Genomic DNA, 12,768 nt, shown 5'->3' with positions numbered 1-12,768 from the left:
TTGAGCCACGGGAGGTCAAGGGTGCAGTGGGCTATCACTGAGCCACTGCACTCCAGCCTGGGCGACAGACGGAACCCTCATCTCTAAAAAAATCAAAGAAAAAAGAAAAGAGGCAGTGATGAACGCAAACAGGTATGGTAGCCCAAGACCATGGAGAGGCCAAACAGACTTTAAGGCAGCATTCCGTCCTCCACACCCAGCCCGGAAGCCTTCCTGCCATGCAAGCTTTCCAAGCATGCTACTAGCTCGCCCCAAGGAGCGCCCATCCCGCAGCATCCGCTGCAGCCGCCGAAGAGAGCGGCGCAGCGCAGAAACCCGTCCGCAGGTGGGGAAAACGGTCGGCGTGCATCACGTGGGCGGGAGGCCCAGCCCGAAATCTCAAGACTGCGCAGGCCCCGGAGCCTCAGCGCCCGGCTCCGCCCCGCCCGCGCGCGCGCGCCGGGGACTACGCCCGTGACGTCGGCGGGGCACAGCGCAGCGGGACAGGGGGCGGGGCGTGGGCCGGAGTGGGTGGGGCGAGTCGGCGCTGCTGAATCGGGCGCCCGGACGAGTCGCGCATTCCAGCGGGGCCACGTGACGCGGCCGCGAGGCCTGAGGTAAACAACCGCGGCCCCGCCTCCCGGGCCTCTGCGCGCCCCGCGCTCCTCCTCGTCGGCGGGACGCGCTCCAGCGGGGTGGGTGGTTTCCTCCGAGAGTCCCCTGCGGCCGCCGCAGCAGCTGCAGCGGGCGAGGCGCCCCGGGTCTGCAGGCCGAGCGCACCGGCAGGGGTCGAGCGCGCGTCCCGTCCCCGCCCCCCCACGCTGTGGCGCAGCAGGAATTTGGCCGGGACCCGGGCGCTATTCGCGGCTGCTGACGCGCGGCGGCCGGCGGCCCGGCGCTCATCTCTATTCTGGGGCCGTTGGGTCACCGCGCTCCGCCGGCCCCCTCCCCCGGGCCCGGAGGGTGTGTCCCCCGCTCGGGGGCTCGCCGCGCCTATAAGGGGCCGAGCGGCGGGCAGGGACATGCAGCTCTACAGCAGCGTCTGCACCCACTACCCCGCCGGGGCCCCGGGTCCCACGGCCGCCGCCCCCGCGCCGCCTGCAGCCACCGCCGCCGCCCCCTTCAAGGTCTCGCTGCAGACCCCGGGAACCGCCGGCGCCGAGCCCGAGACCGGTGAGTGCCAGCCCGCCGCGGCCGCAGAGCCCCGGGAAGCCGCCGCCGTCCCCGCCGCCAAGATGCCCGCCTTCTCCTCTTGCTTCGAAGTGGTGTCCGGGGCCGCCGCGCCCGCCTCCGCCGCCGCCGGCCCGCCCAGCGCGTCCTGCAAGCCGCCGCTGCCGCCGCACTACACTTCCACCGCGCAGATCACCGTGCGGGCCCTGGGCGCCGACAGGCTCCTGCTGCACGGGCCCGAGCCCGCTCCCGGCGCCGCGGGCTCTGCCGCCGCCCCGCGCGGCCGCTGCCTCCTGCTGGCCCCGGCGCCCGCAGCCCCCGTCCCGCCGCGACGGGGCTCCTCCGCCTGGCTGCTGGAGGAGCTGCTGCGGCCCGACTGCCCCGAGCCGGGCTTGGAGGCGGCCCGGGAGGGGCCCGATCGGAACTTCCGACTGAGCGAGCACTGCCAGGCCCTGGCCGCTGCCAAGCACCGAGGCCTCGCGCCGACCCCGGGGAGCCCCGACGCAGGCCCCGGTCTGTGGGGTGAGGAGCACCCGGCGGAGAGGGGCCCCAGGGCGTGGGAGAGGGGCGGCGACCGCTGCGACGCGCCCAGCGGGAACGCGGCTCGGAGGCCAGACCCGGAGGCCGAGGTGTCTCCCGCCCGGAGCAGCGAGGTTGCCCCGAGCAGCGCGGTGGAGCCGGTGGTTGTCCCCAGGTCGGATCCCAGAGACGAGAAGCTGGCCCTGTACCTGGCCGAGGTGGAGAAGCAGGACAAATACCTGCGGCAGAGGAATAAGTATCGATTCCACATCATTCCCGACGGCAACTGCCTCTACCGAGCTGTCAGCAAGACGGTTTACGGGGACCAGAGCCTGCACCGGGAGCTGAGGGAGCAGACGGTGCACTACATCGCCGACCATCTCGACCACTTCAGCCCGCTGATTGAGGGCGACGTCGGGGAGTTTATCATCGCTGCTGCCCAAGACGGGGCATGGGCTGGGTACCCCGAGTTGCTGGCCATGGGGCAGATGCTGAATGTGAATATCCACTTAACTACTGGAGGGAGGCTGGAGAGCCCCACGGTGTCTACCATGATTCATTATTTGGGCCCAGAGGATTCCCTGAGGCCCAGTATTTGGCTCAGTTGGCTCAGTAACGGACACTATGATGCTGTATTTGATCACTCCTATCCTAACCCAGAGTACGACACCTGGTGCAAACAAACTCAAGTGCAGAGGAAACGCGATGAAGAACTTGCCAAATCTATGGCCATATCCCTATCTAAAATGTATATTGAACAAAATGCATGCTCTTGAAATGTCTCAAAACCTTAACACCCTGGGAAAATTGCATACATAACTTGTGTTTGGAGAATCACGTGAACTCTAATCAGGGTAATAGCACTTTGAAACTTCCTAGTAGATTTTACTGTAGGTGTAATGCCTTAATCATCGTTTTGAATGTTTTCTCAGAGCTGAAGGTTGCTGGGCACCTAAATGATGTTTCATGATAGCTTTGGGTGATTTTACTGCTATTTATAATTTGCTGTATAAAGTGAGCACTACTTAATCTGCAAGCTGTTTTCTCACAGTGTAAATTTGTTCATTCCTGGTAGTCTATTTTCTATAAAAATTGTATTTTTGCACAATATTTTTAAGAACTGGTGTACCTTCATCTATGACGTGTTCCATTTTGACAGCTTTCAGGCATAAATCCAGAGAAGTGCTTTATATGAAATGTATTATTTTGAACAGAGTTTGTGATTTGGTAGTCCTTACGTTGTTGAAATTTGATTTTCACAATTCTTAGATAATTATTTCAAATGGATGTTGATGCATTATTGTTACCAAATGTTTGGCCCATTCCATTTTGATGAAACAGATCTGTTCTGTTGGAAATAATTATTTTTCTAGAAATGGTGAATCTTTTAAAGAGAAATACTTAACAGAAGGTTGTGGGAAGGTTTTTTTTTTTTTCTTCTTTTAAGGGATAGTACCAGGTCTTACTTGAATGAAAGTCTGATATTTGCTGATGACAGAGTGATCATTCTGTACTCTGGTTAATGTGTAGATTGTCTGGTGCTCTCAGTTTTTATTTACATTTGTCATTTTGTTATAAGAGAATCTAACTTGGTATAAAATTTTGTGACAAGCCTCCTGCTTTATATAACTTCTTGGATCCAGCTAAGAGATTTATAAACTAATGTCATAAATGTCTGGAGCCAACCTTGGCAGTTATAGCAGGAGAACAGTGTCTTAGTATTTCTTTTACATTCTTTCAAAAGGCAAAATAGGATTGCCCTGTATTAATGTAGAAATATCTGTAAACAGAGCTTGTGTGGTTTGCTGGGTCAAACAATGTTTCCCACTTAAAATCTATCTCATTGCCACTACTTTTAGTCATATTTATTAAGTAATGCAGTTTGTACTTTTTTATTTTGTAACATTTTGTGATTTTTTTGTACAAAACTGTATTTGTACAATAGAGCAATTCCCAGCTGATGGAATGAATGAATAAAATGCAAAATTATACTTTTACAGTGCCTTTATGGATAGAATGTTTTTTAAATTGTGATGCTTGAAGGAAACTTTCTTACACATATGCAAATACACAATTTTTTTTTCATAAAGATGCCACAGCAATAGAGAGGTTTCCTAAATTCTCACATGAAGAGGACAGGCTAATCATGAGTAATTTCAAAGGATAAGTCTGAATAAAATATAAAGGTGAAGTAATCCAAGAAATTGCTCTCATTATTTCTGATTATAATTCCTGTTTACAATTCTAGCTGTACCTATTGGCTAGTGAAAAAGGAAGTGCAAGTTTTGTGTCAGCCAGCAGCATGTCTAATTAAATGTCGTATTTTTCTATTCCACTCTCAGTATAGATTTTAACGGATAAAAGAGTAACCAAAGAGATGCCCTCATTTTTGTCTAGTCTGGCCTCTTGACCACGGGAATCTGTTTTAAGTTGTTGAAAAGTGCATGCTATAGTTTGAATATGTGTGTTCCGCCACCTCAAATTAGTGTGTTGAATTTGGGGTCTTGGGGAAGTGATTGGAAGAGGTTGGGCTTTTGGGGAAGTGATTCAAGTCATGAACTCTCTGCCTTTGTGAATGAATTAGTGCCTTTTATAAAAAGGGCTGGAAGAAACTAGCCTAGGCCCATTTTGCTCTTTTGCTGTTCTGCCACAGGAGGACACCTAGATAGTGTCATCTGTGAGGAAGGGACCTTTATCTGATGTGGAATCTGCCAGCGCCTTGATCTTGGACTTCCCAGCCTCCAGACTGTGAGAAATTTCTGTTCTTTATAAATTACTCACAGGTATTTTGTCGCAGCAGCCCACGTGGACTAAGTTGGCGCACCCGTGTGCATAATGTTGGGGTATGTTTACTGCAGAATAAAAGCAGCTATTTTGGATATTTTACTTTTCAGTTGGTCATTTAGACATCACAGTCATAGACACAACTGAACTTGAGTTCATTGGTTAACCACATGTTTGGAAGGATGCCATTGAATATCAAGGAAAGAATTTGTCAAAGGTTTAAATGTTTGCTAATCACAGATCTCGATTTTGGTGTAGGTAAGTTTTGCTTCATGGTGTCACTAAGTAATTTGGGAAGAAAGGAATTCTGTTATTTGAATTACTTGGTTAATCCTTTTCTTCATTTTGTTTAGAGCTGTATTAAATTTGGAGGTGCTTAAAATTTATAGAAGAATGGGCAGAATACACAAGAATTTCTTACAAGCATTCTGTAAGCCTATTACTCTTTTAGATGGGTTCCTGTGTGTTCTATTTCATTTTCAAATTAGGATTCCAAGTCCTCATTTCTTTTTCTTAAAATAGGGTCTGCCTCTGTCACCCAGGCTGAAATGCAGTGGCATGGTCATGGCTCACTGCAGCCTCAACCTCAGGGCTCGAGGGATTATCCCACTGCAGCCTCCCGAGTGGCTGGGACTACAATAGGCATGCACCATCACATCCAGCTAATTTTTTTGATTTTTAGTAGAGATGAGGTCTCACTATGTTGCCCAGGCTGGTCTCAAATTCCTGAGCTTAAGTGACCCTCTTGCCTCAGCCTCCCAAAGTACTGTGACTACAGGCATAAGTCACCATGCCCAGTCCTGTTTTTAAATTTAATTTAATTTTTAAATTTTGTGTATATTTTTGAGACTGTGTTGTCATGTCCCCCAGGCTGGAGTGCAGTGGCACAATCATGGCTGACTGCAGCTTCTGTCTCTGGGCTCAAGTTATCCTTTGCTACTGAGTAGCTGGGACTATAGGTTTGTACTACCATGCTCAGCTAATTTTTTATTTTTCATAGAGATGGTGGTTTCCCTATGTTGCCCAGGCTGGTCTTGAACTCATGGCCTCCGGTGATCCTCCCGCCTCAGCCTTCCAAAGTGTTGGGATTACAGGTGTGAATCACCACGCTCAGCCTTGAAAAAAAAAATCTGGAGACAATTTTATTACTCTGTTCAAGTTTATCTTATTTGCTTTTTCTCTTCCTAAAGAAAGTTAAACTTTTACAATTTTTTTCCAAGTTTTGCATTTTGAGAATCATTAGCACTTTACCATGATGTTCAGTGCTCATGTGGAAGAAAGGCAGTAGGGAAGAAAAACAGATTGTAAACCTTTGGACATTTGATAATTTGATATGTAGGTAAATGTACTGGATAAATTCAAGTACGTAGCATGTTCACATTAAATAGACAGTTATTTGTTATATCCTAAATTCAGACCTCTTTTTTTTTTTTTTTTTTTTTAACATCCCTAAAGTGTCCATAACTATCTCAAAGAGGCACCAAGAAACTAGATGACATTCAGTTTGATTCCCTAAATGTACTAAGCTCAATAGGCACATTCCCTGTTGAATCCCTGGGTTCCAACCCGAGTACCTAGCAGAGCTTGGCTCAGTAAATTTTTTTTTTCCTTTCCTTTTTTTTTTGAGACAGAGTCTTGCTCTGTTGCCCAGGCTGGAGTGCAATGGTATGATCTCGGCTTACTGCAACCTCCACCTCCCAGGTTCAAGGAATTCTCCTGCCTCAGCCTCCCAAGTAGCTGGGATTACAGACTCCTGCTACCACGCCCAGCTAGTTTTTTGTATTTTTAGTAGAGATGGAGTTTTGCCATCTTGGCTAGGCTGGTGTTGAACTCCAGACCTTAAGTGATCCATCTGCCTCAGCCTCCCAAAGTGCTGAGATTACAGGTGTGAATCACCATGCCCCAAATTGTTGAATGAAGGAATTAATTGAAGGGAAATGTGAGTTTTAAAAAATATTTAGTTGGAGGATGTGAAATTAAATGAAAATAATTTGACTCAAGATACTAGGGATGATTAATGACAAAGTAATCCTGCATGTTTCAAACTGAAATATAAAAAAAATTGCAGTATTGAATTCTATTACTGACAATGGTTTTTGAAACAAAAAATGAGAATTCATTGATTTTATATTTGTGTCATCTTCCAAACATCTTGAGAAACCAAGTCAACTGAAATTATTTAAAAATAGAACTTCTACTAATCTGCAATGATCTTGAAGGCGTTGTCTTCTCCAAAATGACTTGTTCTGTTTTGCTTTGGGGGTTACTGCCATCCCACATCTAGTCTCTAGCAATTCCTAGTTTGACTGTTTTCTCTGTAGCCTGGTTGAGAAGGAAATGTTGAGAAGATTTCAAGCATGAGTTAGGATTGTTGTGTTCGATAATACTGGCTACATGCTTATGTCACTGGTCAGTGGGACTGAGGCAAGTAATATAAATCAGATCAGAACAGCTGTTGGAAAAAAATGTATTTCTTCCTGCTGTAAATTAGGTCAATGACACTGATTCTATGAGTAAAGGTCAGGGAGAGGGTTCATTGTCATCAGTTAACTTACAGTAAAACCTTATCTAGCCTTGTTTCTCACAATTGAATTTTTAAAATAATTGAACAGTTCCTTTTGTGTGAACTATGAAACAAAAAGCAAAATAACTGTTTGATGGAATCCTGTAAGAAGTAATTTATGGGCTGGGTGCAGTGGCTCATGCTTGTAATCCCAGAATTCTGGGAGGCTGAGGTGGGTGGATCACCTGAGGTCAGGAGTTCGAGACCAGCCTGGCCAACATGCTGAAACTCCATCCCTAATAAAAATACAAAAAATTAGCAAGGCATACTGGCAGGTGCCTGTAATCCCAGCTACTTGAATGGCTGAGACAAAAGAATCACTTGAACCTGGGAGGCGGAAGTTGCAGTGAGCTGAGATCGAGCCATTGCACTCCAGCCTGGGCAATAAGAGTGAAACTCCATCTCAAAAAAAAAAAAAAAAAAAGTTATTTATGGTATACTGATTTGTCTTTATAAAATAACTGAATTTGAGGCTGGATGCAGTGGCTCATGTCTAATCTCAGCACTTTGGGAGGCCAAGGTGGCTGGATTACAGGATCAGGAGATCACCAGCCTGGCCAATGTGGTGAGTGAAACCCATCTTTACTAAAAAATACGAAAATTAGCTCAGCGTGGTGGCATGCGCCTGTAATCCCAGCTACTTGGGAGGCTGAGGCTGGAGAATCACTTGAACCTGGGAGGCAGAGATTGCAGTGAGCAGAGATTGCACCACTGCACTCCAGCCTGTGCAACAGAGCAAGACTCTGTCTCAGAAAAAAACAAAAAAACGGAATATAGTTTAATCCTTTAGTGTTTGCAGAAATGTGACAGTTCATTTGTACTTAAAGGTATCTCAGAGTGCTGGGACTTTTTTAATAAATTTGTTTTGAGATGGGGTCTCACTCTGTTGTCCAGGCTGGAGTGCAGTGGTATGATCATGACTCACTGCAGCCTTCAACTCCCGGGCTCAAGCGATCCTTCCATCTCAACATCCCAAGGAGCTAGAACCACAGGTGCATGCCACCATCCCACTCCTCTCTCTGGCTAATTTTTTAAATTATTATTTTTGGTAGAGATGGGGTCACAAACTCCTGAGTCCAAGTGATCCTCCTCCCTCAGCCTCCCGAAGTGCTTGGTTTACTGGCCTGAGCCACCACACCCAGCTAGTGCTGGGAATTTTATCTTTGTGATTTATGCTTTCCTGTCTACTTCCTCACATCCTAAATGCTTTTACCATTGTCACTTTCCAACCTCAGTTCCCACTATGATTTCCTATGTTCAGTTAGAGATACCAGTGTGCTTGTCAGAATTGACTCTTAAAATAATAAGAAATGGGTTTCTATTTTTTAAATAACACAACCTGTCATACTAGAAATGAGTTTCTAATTAAGAACTGTGGTGCTCTGCTGTGAGTTTCATGTTTAAGCTTTAGTTTTTGGTCAACCAGAGTGTTTTTTGCTGCTCTCTTTGTCTTCTTTTTTCGTTGTTTATTGGTATCCTGGATTTGTCTGATTAAGGGATCTCTGAGTGTGTGCAGTGGCATATTCAGAAAACAGGTTGGGTATACCAGTTCTCAAAATCGGAGCTGATTTGTCATTGCCTAGTTAATACTTTGTTTTGCCTCTACCATATATAATCCTTCATACTGTGTCCCTGTCATTGTCTTCCTTCTGTTTATAGTTTTTTTTTTTTTTTTTTTTTTTTTTTGGAATAGGGTCTTGCTCTGTCATCCAGGCTGTAGTGCAGTAGCATGATCATAGCTCACTGCCGCTTTGACCTCCTGGGCTCAAGCAGTCCTCCTGCTTCAGCCTTCTGAGTAGCTGGCATTATGTTGCTCAAGCTGGTCTTGAACTCCTGGGCTCAAGCCATCTTCTCATCTGGGCCTCCTGAGTTGCTGGGATTAGGCATGAGCCACTGTTCCCAGCCTGTTTATAAATTTTTAATTATGTCATTTTTTGAGATAGAGTCTTGCTCTGTCACCCAGGATAGAGTGCAGTGGTACAGTCACACACGGTTCATTGCAGCCTCAACCTTCTGGGATCAAGCAATCCTCCTACCTCAGACTCTGGAGTAGCTGGGACCACAGGAGTGTGCCACCACATCTGGCTATTTTTTTTTTTAACAGGGTCTCACTACGTTATCCAGGCTGATCTTGAACTCCTGGCCTCAACCTGTCCAGCCACCTTGACTTCCCAAAGTGCTGTAATTACAGGCATGAGCCACCATGCCTGACATATATATATTTAAATATAGAGACAGGTCTCACTGTGTTGCCCAGGCTGGCCTTAAACTCCTGGCCTCAAGCAATCCTCCCACCTCAGCCTGTCAAGTCACTGGAATTACAGGTGTGAGCCTCCATACTTAGCTTGTTTATAAATTTTTGTATTCGTTTTCTGGTCCACTAAGCTGTGGTAATTACGAGGTAATTCAAATATTAGGTCCTCATGCAGACTCCAAATCCAAGTGTACACAGATGGGTCCAGTATAGATATGACAGTTCTCTTTGAATTTCCTCTCCCTAAGACTTCTTTAATGTGTGTATATTATATCTATATAGGTAAGAAAATTAGTCTTCTGTCTTCCTCCTGAACTTCATTTTTCTTTTCTTTTTCTTTTTCTTTTTTTTTGAGATGTAGTCTCACTCTTTTGCCAGGCTGAAGTGCAGTGGTGCGATCTCGGCTCACTGCAACCTCTGCCCCTGGGTTCAAGTGATTCTCCTGCCTCAGCCTCCTGAGTAGCTGGTACTACAGGCATGTGCCACCATGCCCCACTAATTTTTGTATTTTTATTAGAGACGGGTTTTCACCATGTTGGCCAGGATGGTCTCAATCTCTTGACCTCGTGATCCACCCGCCAAAGTGCTGGGATTACAGGCGTGAGCCACCACGCCCAGCCTGTACTTCCTTTTTCATTAGAGTAAAATATTTTTTCCCATCTTGATTAGTGTTTAATAGATTCAGTAAATACCCTGCATTAATATGCTGACAAGTAGATTTTGACAATTTGAAAAAAAGCGAAGGATAAATTAATTCCAGTGGAGTCTATGAATTTTATATTTTAAAGCTATTAAAGTAGGGGTGAAAACTTGCACACACAGGACATTTTATACTTGAAACTGGAATTATTTCAGCAAGTGAAGGTGCCAAGTAGAATCTCAGTGTATAGAGATTTAGCCTTAATGGTATATGCTTGAAGTAATAATTGAGTCTAAACAAATGTTCCACTTAGATTAGAAGTTATCTGTTTGAATAATTTTAGGGAATGACAATGTGGATGTATTTCTTAGCTTATCAAGGTACAAAAAGCTGGTATGCAAAATAGCTACATGTGAAGGGAATTTATACCATTGTGTCATGTAACACTTGTGCAGCCAATTTGTAAAATAAACTCAAATAAGTCTTTCAGTTCTGATGACAAACAGGAAACGTTCACACTTTTTGTTTCTCACAGTGAAATAAGAGCTACACTGGTGATGTAATAGGAATGAAAGAACAAGGAAATGCCACAGTTAAGTGGACAACTGCAGTCAGGAAATTCTTACTTAGGTGTCACTTTGCTACCTTTGCCATCTTGCTGAAAAGCACTAATTAGACCTAAAGGGAGTAAACAGTTAACACTTTTGCTGTTTACTAAGTGTAAACAATGCTCATATCTTCATGAGCAGTGGATGTAGAAACTTCAGTAACTGTTTACACAGAATTCTAGGCCAAAGGAGTGAAATTTAAGATGTATGTTAAACTTGTCAAAACAAAGTCATTCTCTGACTGATTTTTTATTACCAGTTCATTTTCCCTCCCCTCTCCTCCCCTCCCCTTCTCTCTTTGTGGGACATAGTCTCTCTCTATTGCCCAGACTGGAGTGCAGTGGTGCAATTTCGGCTCACTGAAACTTCCGCCACCTGGGTTCAAGTGATTCTTCTGCCTCATCCTCCCAAGTGGCTGGGATTACAAGCCTCTGCTAACATACCTGGCTAGTGTGTGTGTGTGTAATTTTAGTAGAGATAAGTTTTCATCATGTTGGCCAGGCTGGTCTTGAGCACCTGACCTTGGGTGATCCGTCCAACTCGGCCTCCCAAAGTTGGGATTCCAGGTGTGAGCCACGCCCCTGGCCCCTGTTCATTTTCTTGATAGTGACTGTTGGCAGAAGCTAGTACTGCTCAGAATGTAATTCACAGCAGTGGCTCTACTGATTTAGAAGGCAGTGTGACCTTGCAAGAATAGACAGTACAGTTGTGTTAGGCCAAGCTGCCGTGATAAAAAGTTTCTTTCTTCCTCACTTAACTGTTCCAAGGGGAGCAGTCCGGTTGGAAGGGCAGCTCTGCTCCCCAGGGATTGTCACCGTCTGCACAATGACAGTCTGCGGTCATGTCTGGATTGTAGCTGATGAGAGGGAGCAGAGTGCACATGCTGAGGTGGCGTCTGTCACTTCTGCTCTCTCCAGAACATGTCACATGTAGCACATCCAACTGGGAAATACCACCCAGACAGTTCCCAAGAAGAATAAATGGAGTTTGGCATAAAAATCACAGTCTTCTTCAACATCATTTATTAGAAATGGTTTAGGTCTTACTCCTGCAAAGTAAAAATGAAAAAAAAATACATTACTAAAATAAAAAAGAAATGGTTTAGAGCACACACACACACACACACACACGCAAGTTTAAAATATATGTATATATTTTTAGAAACAGCATCTTGATATGTCACCACCCATGCCACAGTGCAGTGGCAAAATCATAGCTCAACTGCCTCAATTTCCTAGCTCAAGTGATCTTTCTACCTTAGCCTCCTGAGTAGCTGGGACTACAGGTACATGCCACCACGCCTGGCTAATTTTTTTGTGTTTAGTAGAGACGGGGTTTCACTGTGTTAGCCAGGATGGTTGCGATCTCCTGACCTGATGATCCACCCACCTCAGCCTCTGAAAGTGCTGGGATTATAAGCATGAGCCACTGTACCCGGCCATTCCTTTCTATTCTTAATTGTTCTTTAGTATATCAGAAATATCTTGAAAATCTGGCCTTCAACACAAACCCTGGTTTTCTTTGGAAAGAGCAATACGTGAACACTTTTCCTTTTTAGATTTCACAGATTTTGCTTCTTTAGGCTCTTGCTGGTCTTCTTCCTCTTTCTCTATTTTTAAATTTCCTTCTTTTCCACTGCCCTGCTTGCTTTTCTTTTAGAATAGTTGTATGTCATCTACTCTGCTTAAAATTAGGTATTCTTCTCTAATATTTACTAATTCACCCACTTTACTAATTTACTAAGTCTTTAAAAGTAAATGACTAAGCTTCACCCCAATTCTCGAAAAAGAAAAGGAGAAAAAACACCCAACAGACCGTTAAAGTGGGCGAGAGGCTCCATATAAGGGTTACAGTTAGGATTTAAGGATGAGGCCAATCCTCTGAAATTCAAGACAGTAAGAATAATCATAAATGAGTCAGAGCAGGGAAGGGTGAAGATAGCCCACCCCAAGAAAGGGCCACTAACATTCTTGTTGAGGAGAAGGGGACTTCCTGGCAGAGTCAGAGGAACTATACCATAAGCACATCCTTTGTAGGAGTTAATCAGGGTAATTAATGTGAAGAAAGTTGGAAGTTACCCAAACAGAATACTACTGCAGCAATGCATTGGCAGAAGACATGGGCAGTGAGTCGTCTGCACGAAGCCTAGAACCAAGAGCTAAAGAAGAATACCTTGGTCACTGCGTCTCTCATTTTATCTAGATGGGAAGGTACCCTAGGCCAGCCACACCAATATGCTGAATAGTTAAGA

General features: G+C 45.4%; 1 protein-coding gene across 1 annotated transcript; it reads left to right on the top strand.

Moving 5' to 3' along the window:
• The first annotated feature begins 622 nt into the window (after positions 1-622).
• Positions 623-3,665, top strand: OTUD1 (OTU deubiquitinase 1). Its single transcript, XM_032243875.1, has one exon. The coding sequence runs from the start codon at positions 1,002-1,004 to the stop codon at positions 2,442-2,444; it is 1,443 nt and encodes a 480-aa protein (XP_032099766.1). The 5' UTR covers positions 623-1,001; the 3' UTR covers positions 2,445-3,665.
• Positions 3,666-12,768: the final 9,103 nt, after the last annotated feature.

This window comes from Sapajus apella, unplaced genomic scaffold (assembly GCF_009761245.1).
Source record: "Sapajus apella isolate SASKATOON/1434 unplaced genomic scaffold, GSC_monkey_1.0 scaffold53, whole genome shotgun sequence".
NCBI classification, from domain to species: Eukaryota; Metazoa; Chordata; class Mammalia; order Primates; family Cebidae; genus Sapajus; species Sapajus apella.
The sequence above is the reverse complement of the archived record's forward strand: the minus strand, read 5'-3'. Positions and strand labels throughout refer to the sequence as shown.